We start from the raw sequence: 15,999 nt of genomic DNA, 5'->3' as shown, positions 1-15,999 counted from the left end.
CACACAGGAAAAGAATGGGGGGGGGGGAGGCGTGTGCGCGCATATATGCCTGGCCAATTCTTTAGGTAAAAAAAGCCCGCTGGCCCGCAATCGGCACGTAAGAAAAGAACGACCAGCAGTAAGTGGAAGGACTCGGTTGCGGTGGCAATGCGTGCACCTTTGGAAAACCAGGTGAGGGTCCGAGCGTCAAGGAGAAAAATTTATCTACCCGATCGCTAATAGCCGACCAACGACCTGAATCATTCACCAATAGGTAAACACTCCCGCACCGCTTGCTTCCAGCAGCAATTGCGATTTCGATTAAAGCAAACTCGAAGTAACTTGGTACTGACCCGGCGCGCACTTGCCCGGCCAGCCGCTCGCGCCAAGAAGACCCGAGCGCTGCCGCCTCGGTCCAAGCCCAGGAAGCCGGAGGCTCGGAGGGGCTCTTACCTCGAAGAGGGGCCCGATCTTGTTCCTTTCCAGGTAGGCTTGAATTCTGTTTTGCTGCCGAGACGCCATCAAGCTTGCCGAAGAACGAAGGCTGGTGTTCGCGTGCTGCTTCTCCGGCGACTCCTGCTATCCTTTTTCCCAGCTCGCTCCAACAGAACGAGCAGGCTGGGAACAGCAGGGCAGGGCGGGGAACTGTGGTCGGGAAAAGCCCGAGGTCCGACGAGCGACACCGGTCCTCAACTACCTGGACGCCCGGTCCCCTGTTAGAGCCGAGCTCGAGCCAGGAGGCAAGAAAACCCTGCCATCTCTCCCTCGGCCGCGAAGGTTGGAGCTGGGGAAGGCGCGGACTGGTGCGCGGCGAGGAGGACGCGGCGGCAAGAGCCGTGCGTCGCCTATGCAGGCGGCCGGTTCCTTGGTTACAGGGCGCGCAGCCCCGGCTCCGCTTGAAGCCACCTCGCCAAGCTGCCGCCCTTAGCGACAGCGCCTCTCGCAAAGCCAATAGCAACGGCGCGGCTCTTCCAAAGCGGAGCCAGGCGGGGGAGCCGCTTCTCTCTCGGACTGCGACGACACCCCGCGGTTCTCTTCTCGAGTCAAGGGAGCGGGGCTTGGAGGAAGCCTCGGGAGCGCACCGCAGTGACCGAAATCGTTGCCGGCTGAGCTGAAATGCGTGCTGAAGCGGCGGCGTGCGCTAACGACTTGGCGGAGGCTGGAAGCAGCGCCCGTTCCCGCCCAGCTTCGGCGACTACACGGCCTCTCTCACGTGGTTTGTAAATCTTTCCGTTATTTCTTTCAGCTCTCGCCCCGCTTGGAGGCGACCGTGACGGAGGAGGGGGAGAATCACCCTTTCGAATAGCAAGGGGGGCGTTATTAAAAGGGAAGGATGGGATCCATTACCCGCCTTTGGAGTTACGTTTCTTGTTCCTTGGGTGCTAGTATCGGTCGTAAATACGTACCTCCCATCCAAGTGGCAGCTCAGAACTGTCCCGTAACTGTTACTGTAGTGAAACCTTCGTTTATTTGAGATTAAGCCCCACTAATGTCTCTAGGTTTGTTGAGGAGTAAGGATTCTATGGCTTTGTTTTTCTATACAAGGATGAGATTCGTTTATTTCAATTTATTTTTACGACTGCCCAGCCCAGACTTCAAGGAAATTAATACGCAAAAAACACAGAGGTTGAATAAAGAGAATACAAGTAATTTACCAGTAGAATTCAAAAATCGTACAAAAATTCCTTATATCCTATACAGTACATCAATGCTGATGTAAGATAAATAAATACTGTAAAGCCAAGAGGTGGATGGTTTGATCCTGAGTCTTGGACAAACTCTGCAGTCATGATTTTTACAACCATTAATATATTGTGGGAATCAGAATACTGAACCAGATTTTTTTTAAAAAATTGTTGGACAAGTTGTAATGGCCTGGTTTGAATATGATACTTAAGTTATAATGATGGATTCTCCAAAGCTAAAATAATAAAACTACATTTTGGATCAGTATGGAGAGGAATATCACTGGCTAGGTTTACATATTGAGGCAAGCCATAACATGATTCATTCGGTTTTAGTTTAGTATGTTGTGGGGAACTAGCCATTAAAGTATATAAAGCACATTTTATGGCTTAGTGTTTCTTTAGCAAAATATAAAAAAATCACAAACTTAGCACAATGTGAGATCATTTACTTGTACTTTGTCCTGTGGTGGTGAAAATGTTTACTTTTAGTCTGTAGGGAAAATAATGGATGTTTTGCTGTAGGTGTTTGGAAGCTGTTATTTATACATCCATTTACTGGGACATACAAGCTGTGTGATTCCTATATTTTGTTCTTCATGAATTCCAACTCTGTGGGGGAAATGGGTATTTGTGATATAATTATTTTTTCTTTTTAGCATTGTTTTTTTTTTCAGAATGTTTTGTATTCTGAGTAGAGTGACAATATCCAAAAATATTATCATTTGTTTAACAGTCATATAAGTTGTTTTTGTCATTTAGGTGAAAACAGAAGTCCTCAACACTTTGGGATTGATATATTTATAATGTTGAGAGTGTATGGATAAATGTTCCTTTATTTACACTACAGCTGCCCTGCGGGATATATAGCCAGAAAATACTAGAGTTATGCACAGCATTGATTCCTCAGAGCATTGACACAAACGCAACCTTTGGAAGGCTTAGCAAAGCTACTTTGATTGGTTTTCCAGATTGATTTTTATGTCCAGCCACAAACAGCACCCTGTGACAATGCCGGTAAACTGGAGTGACTGCATGGATTCACTGCAAAAACAATCAAGAACGGCCTTTGAAGTAACCTTACCAAACCTTACCAAGCTCAGTAACCTCAGTGCTTCAAGGACTTTTAATACCAATTCACTTTGAAGTGTCCCTTCAAATGTTGTGCACAGTGAGGTACTGATTTGCCAGAATAGTTCTGCCCTTGGATTCCTCTGTGGGTATTTCAAAATGATAGTTACTGTCTTTTCTATGATGAAGATATATTGTAGGGAAAAGTAACTCAAAGGTGTGAGGCTCAACCACTGGTAGTTCATTTTTTGTTAGATATTTCTCCAATGAGAGCCACAAGGGCTCAGTGCTTAGTGGAGTTTAGACCTGAGCGTTGCTCAATGGAGTGAGCTTCCATTCCTACCCCACTGGCCCTAGCTCCTGCCCATTTGGCAGTATGTAAATGCGAGTAGATTAATAGATACGACTTTGGTCGAAAGGTGAAAGCATTTTATGTGCCTTTCATATATAGCTATGCTAGCCACATAACCATGGAAAATGTCTTCAGACAGTGCTGGCTCCCTTGGCCAAGAAATGGAGATGAACACTACACTCTAGAGTTGGACACAACTGGACAGGCGGAAAATATTCATCTTTACCTTTATTTCCCCTATGGTGAACTGGGTCTTTGGGAGGAAATCAAGCAAGTGTGTGCGCAAAGGGGTTGGTTAGAAAAGATATGACTTCAGCACATGTCATGTTGCCAATTTGATACACGATTGCCACCAGCGGATACCAATGAAGTCAAGATTTAAAGATATTAAAGGGTCATCAGATTCCCCAAATTTGGAGTTTGTCTGTTTAGGAAGAACTCTGTATATAATATGCGTTGACTATGCAAAAATGACTCGATATACTTGGAATACATGGCTGTCTGAATTGGCTTATTGAAAGTTATAAACTCTCAGCCTCTGGAACAGCTATATATTAGCTGACAGATAAGAATAGATAACATAATTCCATGTGACCAAGGATTCACTTGTCAATTAAAAATTGACTATAATAGTTTTACTATTGTAAAAAATGAGAGATATCTTGTGCCATTTTATTTATCACAGGTCACTCAACAACTGTTCAAACAGACCCCCAAATTACTTACAACACTGTTTCAAAGTTAAGATGGCTGCAGTATCCCTGAAGTCATTTGCCCGCAAGTGACCATGGAGATACTGCAGCACCCCCACGCCACTTTCTTCCTCCATCAGGACTCCGCTTGGGCCCAGGCTGTATAGTTTTAAACTGCAAAGCACTTAGATTTGTGTCAGTCAGCATAGATTCACTAATATCAAAACAGTGATTGTATTTCAGTTGTAATAAAAATACAGGTGGTCTAACTAGATCAGTTGTAACTGTTTGGATTTCATTTACAATTTCATCTATGTAAATTGGTTACTACATAATTACCTATGTTTAATGTAGTTATCTTGTGAGAACAATGCTCTCTTTAATAAGAAACCAGTGAATGGAGATAATAAATGCAACAAATATTTTTATTTGAATGCACTACAGTGATCACTGGGCTTTTTGCCAACAGACTGTAAGAGAGCAAGCCCAAAATGAAGCAACTCTACAAATGATATATGTTTGGTGTCTAATACCACAGAAAGATAAAAGGAATATTTCAAGTACAATTACATCAGAATGCTTTTTATAGATAAAATATTGAAATGACCTCCGTGTTATTTTTCACATTAATATTCCTTTTAAATATTACCAACATGTACAATAAACAGCATTTTTTAATTGTATACACATCCTTTCACACCATACCATTCATATTTAGAAAAGAGAGCCATCTGGTCTGTTATCCATCTCCATTCTCGTTTGTTTTCTATCTGTCAAGGTAGGTAAAGAGCATCTACTATAATTCAAACCCAACTCTTCGGTGAAAAAAAAAAAGTCCACATTCCTAAGCCACAGTCCATCAGGAAAAGATGGAGTGTCCATAGTAGTGGGTCAGCAGCTCTAAATATCTATAGTTGTTCTTTCCAAGACTAGGTACTGCATGTCAGAGACAAGATGGTTACTGGTTAATGCAAGTTTCATGTGACCCAAACAGTGCAGCAATACCACTGCTGGGCTGCTTGTGCTACCACTGCTGCCAGTCCATTGCTATCAGAATGCTATCATCTGCAAGAGAACTGCTCTTATATGATCTCCTGTGGCCAATGGTGCTCTTGCATGGCAACATCCACTAACAAAAACATGCCATCAAATTCCTCTAGCATTGCCAACTCCATTTTCATCGCTGCACTGCCAATAGCTGACTGGCACACCAGAATAGTTGCCTTGCTCCATAACTGCTGGTGTCTTTCCAGAGGGCTCCTTTGCCATCTCCAATGACTAGGAGACAATCAACAGGTACCCTCCTTCTCAAGCACCCAAGGACCTGACAAGAGCCCCAATCAATGTTGAACGGATAAAAAAAAGTTATTTGTTCCTGTCCCACATTGTTTGGCTCTTGGAAAGCTTGCGGAACCCACATATCCATACCATTCCAATTCCATGTGCAAACCTATCATCCTAATATTATCCAAAACAAAAACCACCCATAAAGAGCTTTTATTTTTATTTATCAATGTTATGAAACAAAAGCTGAAATACATAATACTATACTGAAGACATCAGAGAAGCTATTAATATATATTGTAAATGTTTTCATATTCTATTTTTCTTTTGCAAAAACACAGCAGTGTTCTAGACTTCTGTTTGAGTAATTAAAAAAATAAATTCTTCTGCATAACCTCATTCTGTTAAAACAAAAAAGGGTTTTTATGACAAATGGCATAAGCATTACTTGATTTCTTACACTTATACATACTACAGATTAAATATTGCTGTGATATTTTCAAATAAGGAAGAAATCTGCACGAGGTATAGAAATATAGTCTACCCTATAGTAACAATATGGCCATAGCCAAAAGCCAGCAAGATGTGGGTTAAAGATAGAAATATTTCTAGGCACTTTAGAATATAATAATTATTTTATTGAACTGTAGGGCAGGTTTTTTTTAATCTGGAGGGAGACTAAAAGGCAAGATTTCTATTGTATGAAAATACTTCTAACCTGAAAATGGTTCTTTCTATCACATCTGAGGAATGCAATTTTTGTAATGAAAAATACATTTAACATTTTAGAACAAGAGTCTTCAAATGCTGATACTGCAACTTCTAAAATAAATTATACAACTCAATCTACCCAAATAACCTAGAACTAATCAGGACTAGGGTTGAATACGAGCCAAATATACCAATTAAAGATATGTAAAGTTTATCAGGCTTCCATGACTAAGGCTTATTTTATACCATACTACCAGTAGATCATATTCGCTTTTATCATCAAACCAAAACATTTCCATTTTGAAAGATAGAAATTTTAAATTAACAACACATCTAATAAATTATAAATTTGTATCCAAAGGTTACAAAAACAGTACTACTTCCTGAAACAGAAGTCACCAGAAATGTCAGTGGGGGAAATACTGCATACGCCCATACTTTTTGAGAGAAGGACAAATCCCTTCTGTTGGCTTGTGCACTCAAAGTGGAAACTAGGAAACTAACTTCAGGGGCAACTCTTTTACATTTCAGGGGTTGATATATTCTGTTTTAGAATTTAAATGCTGCAAATGTACACATTTAAATATCAACAAAATTCAGATTTTTAAAGAAGCTTATGCAAAGGATGCTTAAAATTCAGTAAGTGAATCATACTTCTTGATGTTAAAAAATAAAGGATTTGTTTTTGAACTATAAGGTATCATTCAAACTCTTTAAGATACGTCATTCTTGGATCTAGACTTCATTATGTTTGATTTTATAATACATATATGAATATGAATTCCCATTGCTGTTCAATATTTCCATATAAGCTTTTTGCTGTAACTTAGTATTTTTAATCTGCCATGCTTTTATATTCACTGTTTGCTATTGTACTAATAAAGAAGGCAATATAACTATGATGAAGAAAACAATTTTATGCAATGCATTCGCTTTTGAATAGAAAATACTGCACTGCTTTCTTAGAGTGAAAGAATATTGTGACTGATTACTTGATTACATTGTTGCAGGACCAGCATTTGTGTATTATGATAATTTTCTTTTATCCAAAATGCACATATATATATATATAAACTTTGCCATTTGTCTTCTTGTCATTCAAGAAAATGCAGGGATAGGAAGAGATAATTATTAATTATTACTTTCAAGTTCTTGGGAGAGCTTTTTGTTGATTGAATTAAAAATCATTACAGGAAATCAGTGCGACAGCATGAACTAACAATGCAGAACTATATTGGCCTTTTGTCAAATAAAAACTGTATTATAACAAAGTTTACAATTCCACTGGGTTTTTTTCCTAATTAAAAATTGGTGTCTGACCACTTCACTGAATACCAGAATTTATGTTATTTTTATTTATTCTCTTTCATTCCTAATGGATATAACCTAATAATAGCAATAGCACTTAGACTTATATACCGCTTCACAGAGCTTTACAGCCCTCTCTAAGCAGTTTACAGAGTCAGCATAAGCATTTAATATGGATTAATGTAAAACACCCAACAATTTCTACTGGATCAGACAGAGGCTTGTTCATTTGTAATCCTTTACCTATTACTTGGGACTCAATGAATTCAGGGGAACTTTATTTATTTTGGAAATATATACAATTGCACTTTCAATCTAGATCCTTCTTGACAGCAAAATCTGTTTTTATGGAATACTGCTATTTTTTGCATCATTGTTACCTATTGCTTGAAACATATTGTAACACATTTAGACAATTATCACAATGTGGCTTAATGTTAATTAACTGTAAATTCATTTAAGTCAATGAAACCCAGACAACAGAAACAAAGGTAACCCAATTTTTGATAGATGTTGTATAGTTTGTATAGTTTTTCATTTATGTAAAAAATATCTGAAAAAAAAAACCAGTTGTATACTCATTGGATTTCAAGGTCTGCATGTGGAATGGGAATGCTAACTTCCCTTACTTCATGGATTTTTAAAACAAAACCTGTTTTTTCTATTTTGAGGTTAATCCTAATACTCTAGAGAACTAATGCATGTTAGATTCTAGATCCATGATGGCGAACCTATGGCACGCGTGCCAGAAATATCACGCAGAGCCATCTCTCTGGGCACATCAGCCGTCACCCATTGCTCTTCCAGGTTCTGGCATGCGCATGCACGCCAGCCAGCTGATCTTTGCATGCACAGGAGCACCGGAAACCAGAAGAGCAGCTCCCTGGCATGAATGCACGCACCAGCCAGCTGATCTTCATGCATGCATGCGCGTTAGAAACCAGAAGACCAGGTGGCCAGCGTACATGTGCATGCTAGGTAGCTGAGCTTCCGATTTCCAGTGCTCCCGTGTGGTGCACCAGGGAGCTGCTCTTCTGGTTTCCGACATTCATCTAGACTGTTGTTAAGATAGGGCAGCCTACAAAAAACAGCTTACAAAAAGGGCTTAAGGCTTTTCTTTTTAATCACAGTAGATTCACACAACACAGTAAAGCTAAGGCAAATTGTATATATGGTCCCTGCAAATCAAGTCTTGTGTGTTGGGGGAAGAATGGAATATAGCTACTAGTACATTATTTTAAAAAATGTGCCTTAATTTTAAGGCTCTAATAAAACATTCATTTTTCAGTTAGTTCGACGAAAGATAATTTTGAGTTAAAACAAATATGTTAACTGTTCTTAGTCAACGTTTGTGATTTCATATAAACAACTGAGGTAGAAAAATGAATAAGATTGAATATCTCATTTGAATTTTCTACAAATGCTCACCATGATCAAAACTTTGCTATTACAGGAAAGATTCCTGTCAAAAACCATTGTACAACTTATGAATTAGAGCACTGAACATAATTTTGATTCATCAGTTCCATCTGTTGTTTCACCTCAATTGGAACAAATTGGATTTCATACATTAAAATTTACCGTTGCCAAAGCAGGCAGTAGAGTTTCTACGACTCTTTGAGATATGCATTAGGAAAGCATTTCAATATAGAATATCTCATTCATCAGAGCATTAATTTAATAAATCATGTTATGGATGAAGATGTCGCTTTTTTGAAATAGTATGATATAGTGGTTTTCCAATCTTTCTCTTTTGTTTTCATGTTCTTGCCCATACTTTGTTGAACAATTGGTATTGCTGAATCAAGCACTTAAAAACAGCCCAAGGAATACATTCACAGAACATGCACAGTAAATCCAGATATTATTTTTTCCCCAATAGAAGTCATTAGTCTTTATTTACATAGTCAAGTTTAAGAAGAAAGTGTCTATCCATACTCAAAAGACTATTATTCTTCTCTTTGTGAAAACTGGTATATTGATTAATCCATCTTTACTCTTCTCCAACAGGTGGGGGTGGCTGACATAGTTTGTACAATCTGCCAACACAAAGAACAATTATAATAGCTCCTGTGACATGAAAAATGTTCAAATATTTTTATGCACTGTGCTTTTTTCCATTAACTATACATCGGTTGAATCTGAAGCAAAGTACAGATTGTAAACCAGAATAAAATTACTATTCTTAAAGCATGCATAATTAATTTTTGTATTAAAATAGTTTTGCACTGATGTAAGTATAGTTATATTAGTTACTATCTGGCTCTTAGTAAGAAGCATAATTTGTTTTAAGAAAAAGGAAATGTGTATATATAGTTAGTTAGTTAATTAGTGGATGTATGTATGTATGTACGGTTGCAAGATGACACTCTAGGAGATTCTCATCACATTTATTGGGGACCACCACTTCTACAGAGAGCAATCCAAATTTCCACCCTTTCTTTAAGTTCCAGTCATGACAATAACAAATGATAAGATAGACTAGCCTTTTCTACTTTGTTAATATTGTAATATCAAATATCACAATATATTTTATGTTTTAGGACTAGGAAGAACATTGTAGGAGAAGGAGTGGCAGACTCTGGTAGTGGAGTCAAAAAAGGAATCAGTGTAGAAATTTATGTCGCCACAAAGGGACCAAGTCCATCTCTCCCCCCTTGAATTCTATTAATCCTTATCTCACACAAAATAGTGCTAATTGTTATTGAGTAGATACCCATGTATAGGCAAGGCATGAGCAATAAATCAGTTTATTTGGAACTTCATGTATGGTCCTGATCTTTTGCACCTGACCGATAGGGAGAGATTACCCATGTGTTCTTTGGATCATTGAAGCAAGTAATATCTATCTCTTATCCCTTTTTAAAAGACATTGTCTTAAAACTCAAGGCAAATTTATATTTTCTAGGATAAGGTTGCCAAATTCAATCTGGGTTGGTATCAGAGGTTTGAATAAAAATGTATTAAAAATAAATAAATTTCCCCAAGAACTAAAAAAATTTTTTTCCAAAAAACTTCCCTGAGAATGAGTGTCAGCATGAGTCTGAAAGCGTGGAAGACTAAATCTCTGTTCCTGGTGACTGACCCAATTGGAACTTATGTTAAACTGTATGTTTTAAATTCAAGATTGGGGTGTGTGTGTGAGCCTATTTATCTTAAAGGTTATCTCTCTGATTGACTGAGGCAAAATATGAGTTTGGCTTTGGAAATGGGAAGATTCCATATATGCAGTTAACATCACAGAAAATCAAGTTTTTTCTGTTTAATTTTTGTTAAACATAAAACCTAGAATAAATGTTTCAAATGGAGAGATGTAGTGAATTTTGTACCAAAGTACCTTTTCAACAATGAAAGAGCAGTTAAATATAGGGAAATTTCATCAAACCTAGTCATTATAAATTTGCTTCAAGTCCAAAGCAATAAATGAAGCACACAAGTCTCTACATAAAAAGACACAGGCAAATGTCTGGTTCTTCCATGAATATAATTTACTATAAAATAATTAGCATAAAAGCATGCTTCTTTCTGTTGCTCAGCAAGTAAAATAAATTCAATATACATTAAGATGTCTAAATAATTCACTAAGCAGATATTTCAAAGATAAACTTTGTTCCATTAAACCTTATTATAATTAAGACTCCAACTTATGTCTCTACAAATACAAATTAATTATTTTTCAATACAATTATTACATTTCAATCTAGATAGAGAAGGGCAGTCTGTAAGCAAAATTGATTGTAATGATCTCTGGGAAAAGAGTATAATTCAGTCTTTAGGACTTGTCCATTTAAGTTTTATATGCATTAATTCATCACTGCATGAAAATACATTCTCAACAATCTAAACCAATAATACTTTCTTTAAAAAAAATAAAACAATATATTCTTGGACAATATTGATCCAAATAAAGATACAGCAATAAAATGTGGCACTAAAACCTTTTGCATGAAATATAAAATCAAATACATATGAAATAACTATAATATTAAACTTATATTCTAAATAAGAATTGTCATACTACTTAAATAAGATCCAAAGTCTACCCAATCCAGCACCATGTTCGTCTGAGATTCAAAGACCTCATGGGGGCATTATCATTCTCCCTTACAAGTTCTCATGCTACCAATATTCAGAGCATTCCCACCAACTTGATTATTGCCAAAGTCTTTTGATTAAAATGGATTGACTAGGCTGCCTATTTCTAAATGTGTTAGGATTTCAGAGTGCTGTAAAATCAAAACAGTTGACTTGTTTACAAGTTTACAATGCTTGTAGACATTGGTCAATGTTCATTGCCTTGTCAGTAAAAAATGCCTTGTTCTTCTCTGATTAATACCAAAGCACAAAGAAGAAAAGATAGATGATGCTGTTACAGGCATATGTGCTCATCATAGTGCCAGTATCAGATCTCCAGGTAGACTTCACTGACTGACTGCCTTCTGCAATGACTCTTTAGAGTTATGACAATGCTAAAAAAAAATAATTTTGTGACCAAAGCGCATATTTATGACCTTTGTACCATCTTTCTCTTTCTCAGTCATTACAGACAGCAAGTGTATTTGTGCCTGACCTATTTTCCCCCCGTTTTCTCCCTTTGCAGAGTGAAGAGATTGGAAAGGAAGGAGTTATATGAGAATAAGCAGGCATCCAAGGGAGAACACTCTGGCTATCTGCCTAGCATACTCACAGTTTCCAGCCCTGAGAGTGGTAGACAAACAACCAGAGTCAGCACATTTCTTTTGATGCATTTCCCATTATGTGCCCGCTTACTCTCTTATAATCCTTTCCTGTCCAATTAATATAAGCATGAATTTCCTTCTTGTTAATTAACCCAGCACTAGGATGAGCATTCCATTGAGGGCAGGTGTGGGGAAAAAGTAAAGCTGAAGTAAAATCTTAAGCACAGTCACAGTCCTGTGATTTTCCATTTAGTGACCTAGTTGCCAGTTCCAATTATGGTTGCTAAACGAGGATGACACATATGTCAAGCCCTTTAAACAGTCCCACCATTATAATGGAAGGTAATAAAAGCCAGACATCTCCTTCAAATTCACACAATTCAGCCCCAGGCAACACAGCAAAATTTGGCAGTTTCAGCTTGTGATTCTCATTATTTGAAAACATGTTTTGTAGGATAGTGAGAAATTGCAATTTTATTTTTGGGACTTGCAATAGTGTCACAAGATTAGTAGGAGGCTCATGTTGATCCCCAATTAGATCTGTCACCAACTGAAATGATCCTCAGCTAGAGAATTCTTCAACATTTGATCAGAGAATAAATGTATAGTTTGGGTTTTCCCCCCATGCATCAACATGTTATTCCTGTATTTATGTATCTCCAATGGCATCTTTTAACAGCAAGTAGAGAAGAATGCAACGAAGACTCTGCTACTGCTTTTCCCAATTCTGCCCGTAATTAAGTGAAAGGGATCACTGTAGTTTAGGAAGATGTCGTAACAAACATTTAGTATTTATTTTCTACTTTAGAAATTTATCTAAACTACAGAAATATTTGGAGGCTTCCAAATACAGCTTTAATATGAATAATTCTTTCAAAGATTCACTGACATCTCTTCAGGATGTAGCTAAGCACATTCTGTGTTGTGAGCAAGATGTAATATTTGTGCTGTAATATCTTTGGTATCAAGAGTTCTTCGTGTACTAGTTTTAATGGCCTCTTTGTAAAAAAACGTCACTTTTCTCTAGTATTACATTTCCTAAACTTGATGATGTTCCTGAGAAACCAATTGCTAAGTAAAAAATAATTACATTAAAAACTGATTCTAAAAGGGGAAAAAATTCTGTATTTAAATATTATTTCAAATCCAAGAAATATACCTGGCAAAAATTGTTAAAATTATTTCAGGAGAAAGAAAAAGATTGAAATGTTAAGTTACCTTGGAGCAGACAGTGGTGTTCGGTCCCTAACTCCTAAATTCTTTGCAGTATTTTGAACTCTTGCTCCCTGTAAAAATGAAAAATAGTTGTGCTGCCCATACAGTTTTTTAAAAAAACATTTGCTATGGTAATTACCAAAACAACCTTCAAAAAGGAAAAATATATAAATGATTATTTTTACGTGTACATCAGAAATATATGCATAAAAATGCTGGTGGAAAGTGTTGTTGTATTCTTGTCCTGCCCAACTCTCAGTGTCTCTTTAAAGAAACCATCTTTTCTAGGACTTGTATCAGTGGTAGTATTCTACCGGTATGGCCTGGTTCGGGTGAACCGGTAGTAAAAAATGTTATTGTTCACCCCAACCAGTAGTAAAAAACAGCTACCGGTTCAGCCAAACTGGTATTTCTTTTTTCCCTCTTGACGATCAGCTGTTCTGGGATCCCCCTCGCTGTCTTACTGCTTCAGCCAGGATGCTTCCCTGAAGCCCAGGAGGCAAAAAAACAGAGTGCAGTGGGTACTGAAAAAGAAGCCATGCCCACCCAGTCACATGGCTACCCCCACCTAGCGACACCCACAGAACCGGTAGTAAAAATATTTGTTAAAAAAAAATAGCTGCACAATTTCAAGAAAATATGCATTTGAGTAAATGAGGTGGGTCAACACTGTACCCATGCCATTCCAAAATACCTTGTAGCACATGCTGGTTTTTCTCTAATTCAAGCATGTAATTTTCTGTTATTGAACCTATAGTTCTTTAAGGAAACATTGATAGGTATAGCATGCATGCAACTCCAAAGCACTTTCTTGGTTTTCAATCCAAGTACTACATATTTTTAACAATATACTTGACAAATATAGGCTGGACATCCTTCTAATTCAGTGAGTATATTGCTGGCTTGAAAATCCATTCAAATAACACTAATCAATGGTTCCTCATCAAACTGAAATGTGAGACCACAGGATTCAGTACTGAGTCCTGGAATGTTCCATATTTTATTGCTGATGGGTATTAACAAGTAGAAGGAATGTGGAACAAATCAGCAGATAATTCAAAATGGCTAGACAGCTTATTTTATTTCTTCTTTATTTGTTTGTTTGTTTGTTTTCTATAGCCGCCCATCTCAGCAAAAGATTCTGGGCAGCTTACAATTCAGAAACATATATTACGATTAAAATCTTTAAAACATTTTAAAGCAATAAAAATAGTAAACCATTAAAATACTGAAAATCATTAAAACATTTAACTCGAATATCTTAGAAGACTAACATGAAATTTTAAATGATCTTGATAGGGCAGAGAAATGAACTGAGAATAAAGAAAAATTTAACTGATAATTCCAGGTTGTTACAGACATAGAATATGGGATCCTTGGCTTGGTAAGGGCACTTAAAAGAAAGATGCTAGAATAATAATTGGTTGCAAACTGAATGTGAGCCGTGTAGTTACAAAAAAAAAAAAAGGCAAATGCAATTTTAGGCAGAGAATAATTTCCAAAACAGGAATCTAGGCTTAGGGAAATTGCAAGAATTTAGAGAAGGGCAATGAGCTCAAGCTGATGGCTAGAACTATGGTCCTATCAAGATAAATACATTAAAACAATTGTATCTATTTAAGTTGTGTATGTATAACCTTGAAAAAAACCATTGAAGAGAGATATAACTTACTTGCTTGCGCATCACATCTGTAGCTTGGAGGATATAGCGAGGAGGTAAACCATGACTCCGAGCAAGAATGATTGCTTGCTCTAAAGTGATGCTCAGAGTGCAACTAAACCAAAATCCGAGAAATCAATTAATTTTATATGTTAAACAAATTTATAACTCACACATAGGTGGTCCCAGGTGGCTTACAAACACATTCAATGTTGGTATTTTTAAGGCTATCTATAAAGTTAATGCATTAATCATAAGTCAGATAAGAATTATAATGGCATTATAATTTGCTGTAAGCGGCCTTAACATTTTCATTTTCAAATTCAATTACTAAGTTAGAAAGTTAGCTTGATAATACGCCGCAAAAAGAGATCCAAGTTTATTTTTTATGTCTGATAATAAATCTAAACATGGTCCACATAATACTATAAGGCTTAAAAGGAAGAACTATATATTACAGTGAAATATTGTGGTACAAGAACTCTTTTTTGCATTTTTACTCTGCTTCTTTTTCAGCTGTTGGATATTAGATATTTAATTCTCTTCCCTGAAATTAAAAAAGTATCAAGAATCAAACCAGCAATTAATATCCCAGTCATCTGCAGCTAGCCAAGATTATGCCCAAATAATAAAACATGTCTAGCAATGTCAAGATGAATTCTTCCCCTTCATGCTTATGTCACAAAATAACACACAAGTATGTAAGGGGCAGAGTTTGTATCACAACGTTGTGATGTATATTTTATCACTTCTTCCCTTCCCAACTTCCATAAATCGCTCATATACACTTCAAACAATTATAACTAATTATACTTTTTACTGAATAACTTTAAAAACTATTTAAAATATTAATTTTAGATTTTATATTCTCATTTGCTAAATAAATATCCTACCAGCTTTTCCTTCTACTATTTACTCATTCTATTAACTTTGCTGGATTTCACTTATCAATGACCTTTAAATAGATTAGGTTTTTCATGAGAATGTCAATTATATTAGGATTTTATTCAAAACACAGAGATTTCCAAAACTCTGTATTATAGGGCAAAGGGAAGTAGCCTGTGTAACAAAATAGTTTAAATATTGCCTCTAGAAGTACCATGCAACCTTACTCCCTCAGAGATATGTACCATCTTCAAATATTTTATTTGAATGCATATATGCATATACAGAAACCAAAACACAGAATAAGGTATCCAAGAGTCCTAGATTTCATGGTCCCAATTTCAAGAAGTCACAGAACATTTAAAGAATTCCAGGTTTTATTTCAGTCTTTATTTCCCATCCATTTCAATATTGTGGTAGTTTGTTTTATATCTACAATTGCAATAGTTAATAATGCAGTTTTTCCCACTAAAACAAC

General features: G+C 36.7%; 2 protein-coding genes and 1 long non-coding RNA gene across 6 annotated transcripts in view; 1 reads left to right on the top strand and 2 right to left on the bottom strand.

Annotated features, from left to right (window-relative positions):
* Positions 1 to 1,007, bottom strand: part of C3H8orf34 (chromosome 3 C8orf34 homolog) — a 73,329-nt gene extending 72,322 nt beyond the window's left edge. The window contains exon 1 of one of the 2 annotated variants that reach the window (XM_087931344.1): positions 433 to 1,007. In XM_087931344.1, the coding sequence (XP_087787470.1) occupies positions 433 to 501 (69 nt within the window). In that variant the 5' untranslated portion in view covers positions 502 to 1,007. The remainder of the gene's footprint in view (positions 1 to 432) is intronic. The other variant, XM_026706114.2, reaches the window with a different exon arrangement.
* The window catches only part of LOC148126401 (uncharacterized), a 77,555-nt gene continuing 62,326 nt past the window's right edge, over positions 771 to 15,999 (top strand). The window contains exon 1 of one of the 2 annotated variants that reach the window (XR_015743231.1): positions 771 to 1,195. This is a non-coding gene — a long non-coding RNA (uncharacterized LOC148126401). The remainder of the gene's footprint in view (positions 1,196 to 15,999) is intronic. The other variant, XR_015743230.1, reaches the window with a different exon arrangement.
* Positions 4,186 to 15,999, bottom strand: part of PREX2 (phosphatidylinositol-3,4,5-trisphosphate dependent Rac exchange factor 2) — a 116,846-nt gene continuing 105,032 nt past the window's right edge. For both annotated transcript variants that reach the window (XM_087931341.1, XM_087931343.1), the window contains exons 38-40: positions 14,649 to 14,751; positions 12,980 to 13,047; positions 4,186 to 9,121 (exon numbers count right to left, since the gene is read on the bottom strand). In XM_087931341.1, the coding sequence (XP_087787467.1) occupies positions 9,076 to 9,121; positions 12,980 to 13,047; positions 14,649 to 14,751 (217 nt within the window). In that variant the 3' untranslated portion in view covers positions 4,186 to 9,075. The remainder of the gene's footprint in view (positions 9,122 to 12,979; positions 13,048 to 14,648; positions 14,752 to 15,999) is intronic.

The sequence above is a fragment of the Pseudonaja textilis genome, chromosome 3, assembly GCF_049901715.1.
Source record: "Pseudonaja textilis isolate UNSWEBS1 chromosome 3, rPseTex1.2, whole genome shotgun sequence".
NCBI classification, from domain to species: Eukaryota; Metazoa; Chordata; class Lepidosauria; order Squamata; family Elapidae; genus Pseudonaja; species Pseudonaja textilis.
The sequence above is the reverse complement of the archived record's forward strand: the minus strand, read 5'-3'. Positions and strand labels throughout refer to the sequence as shown.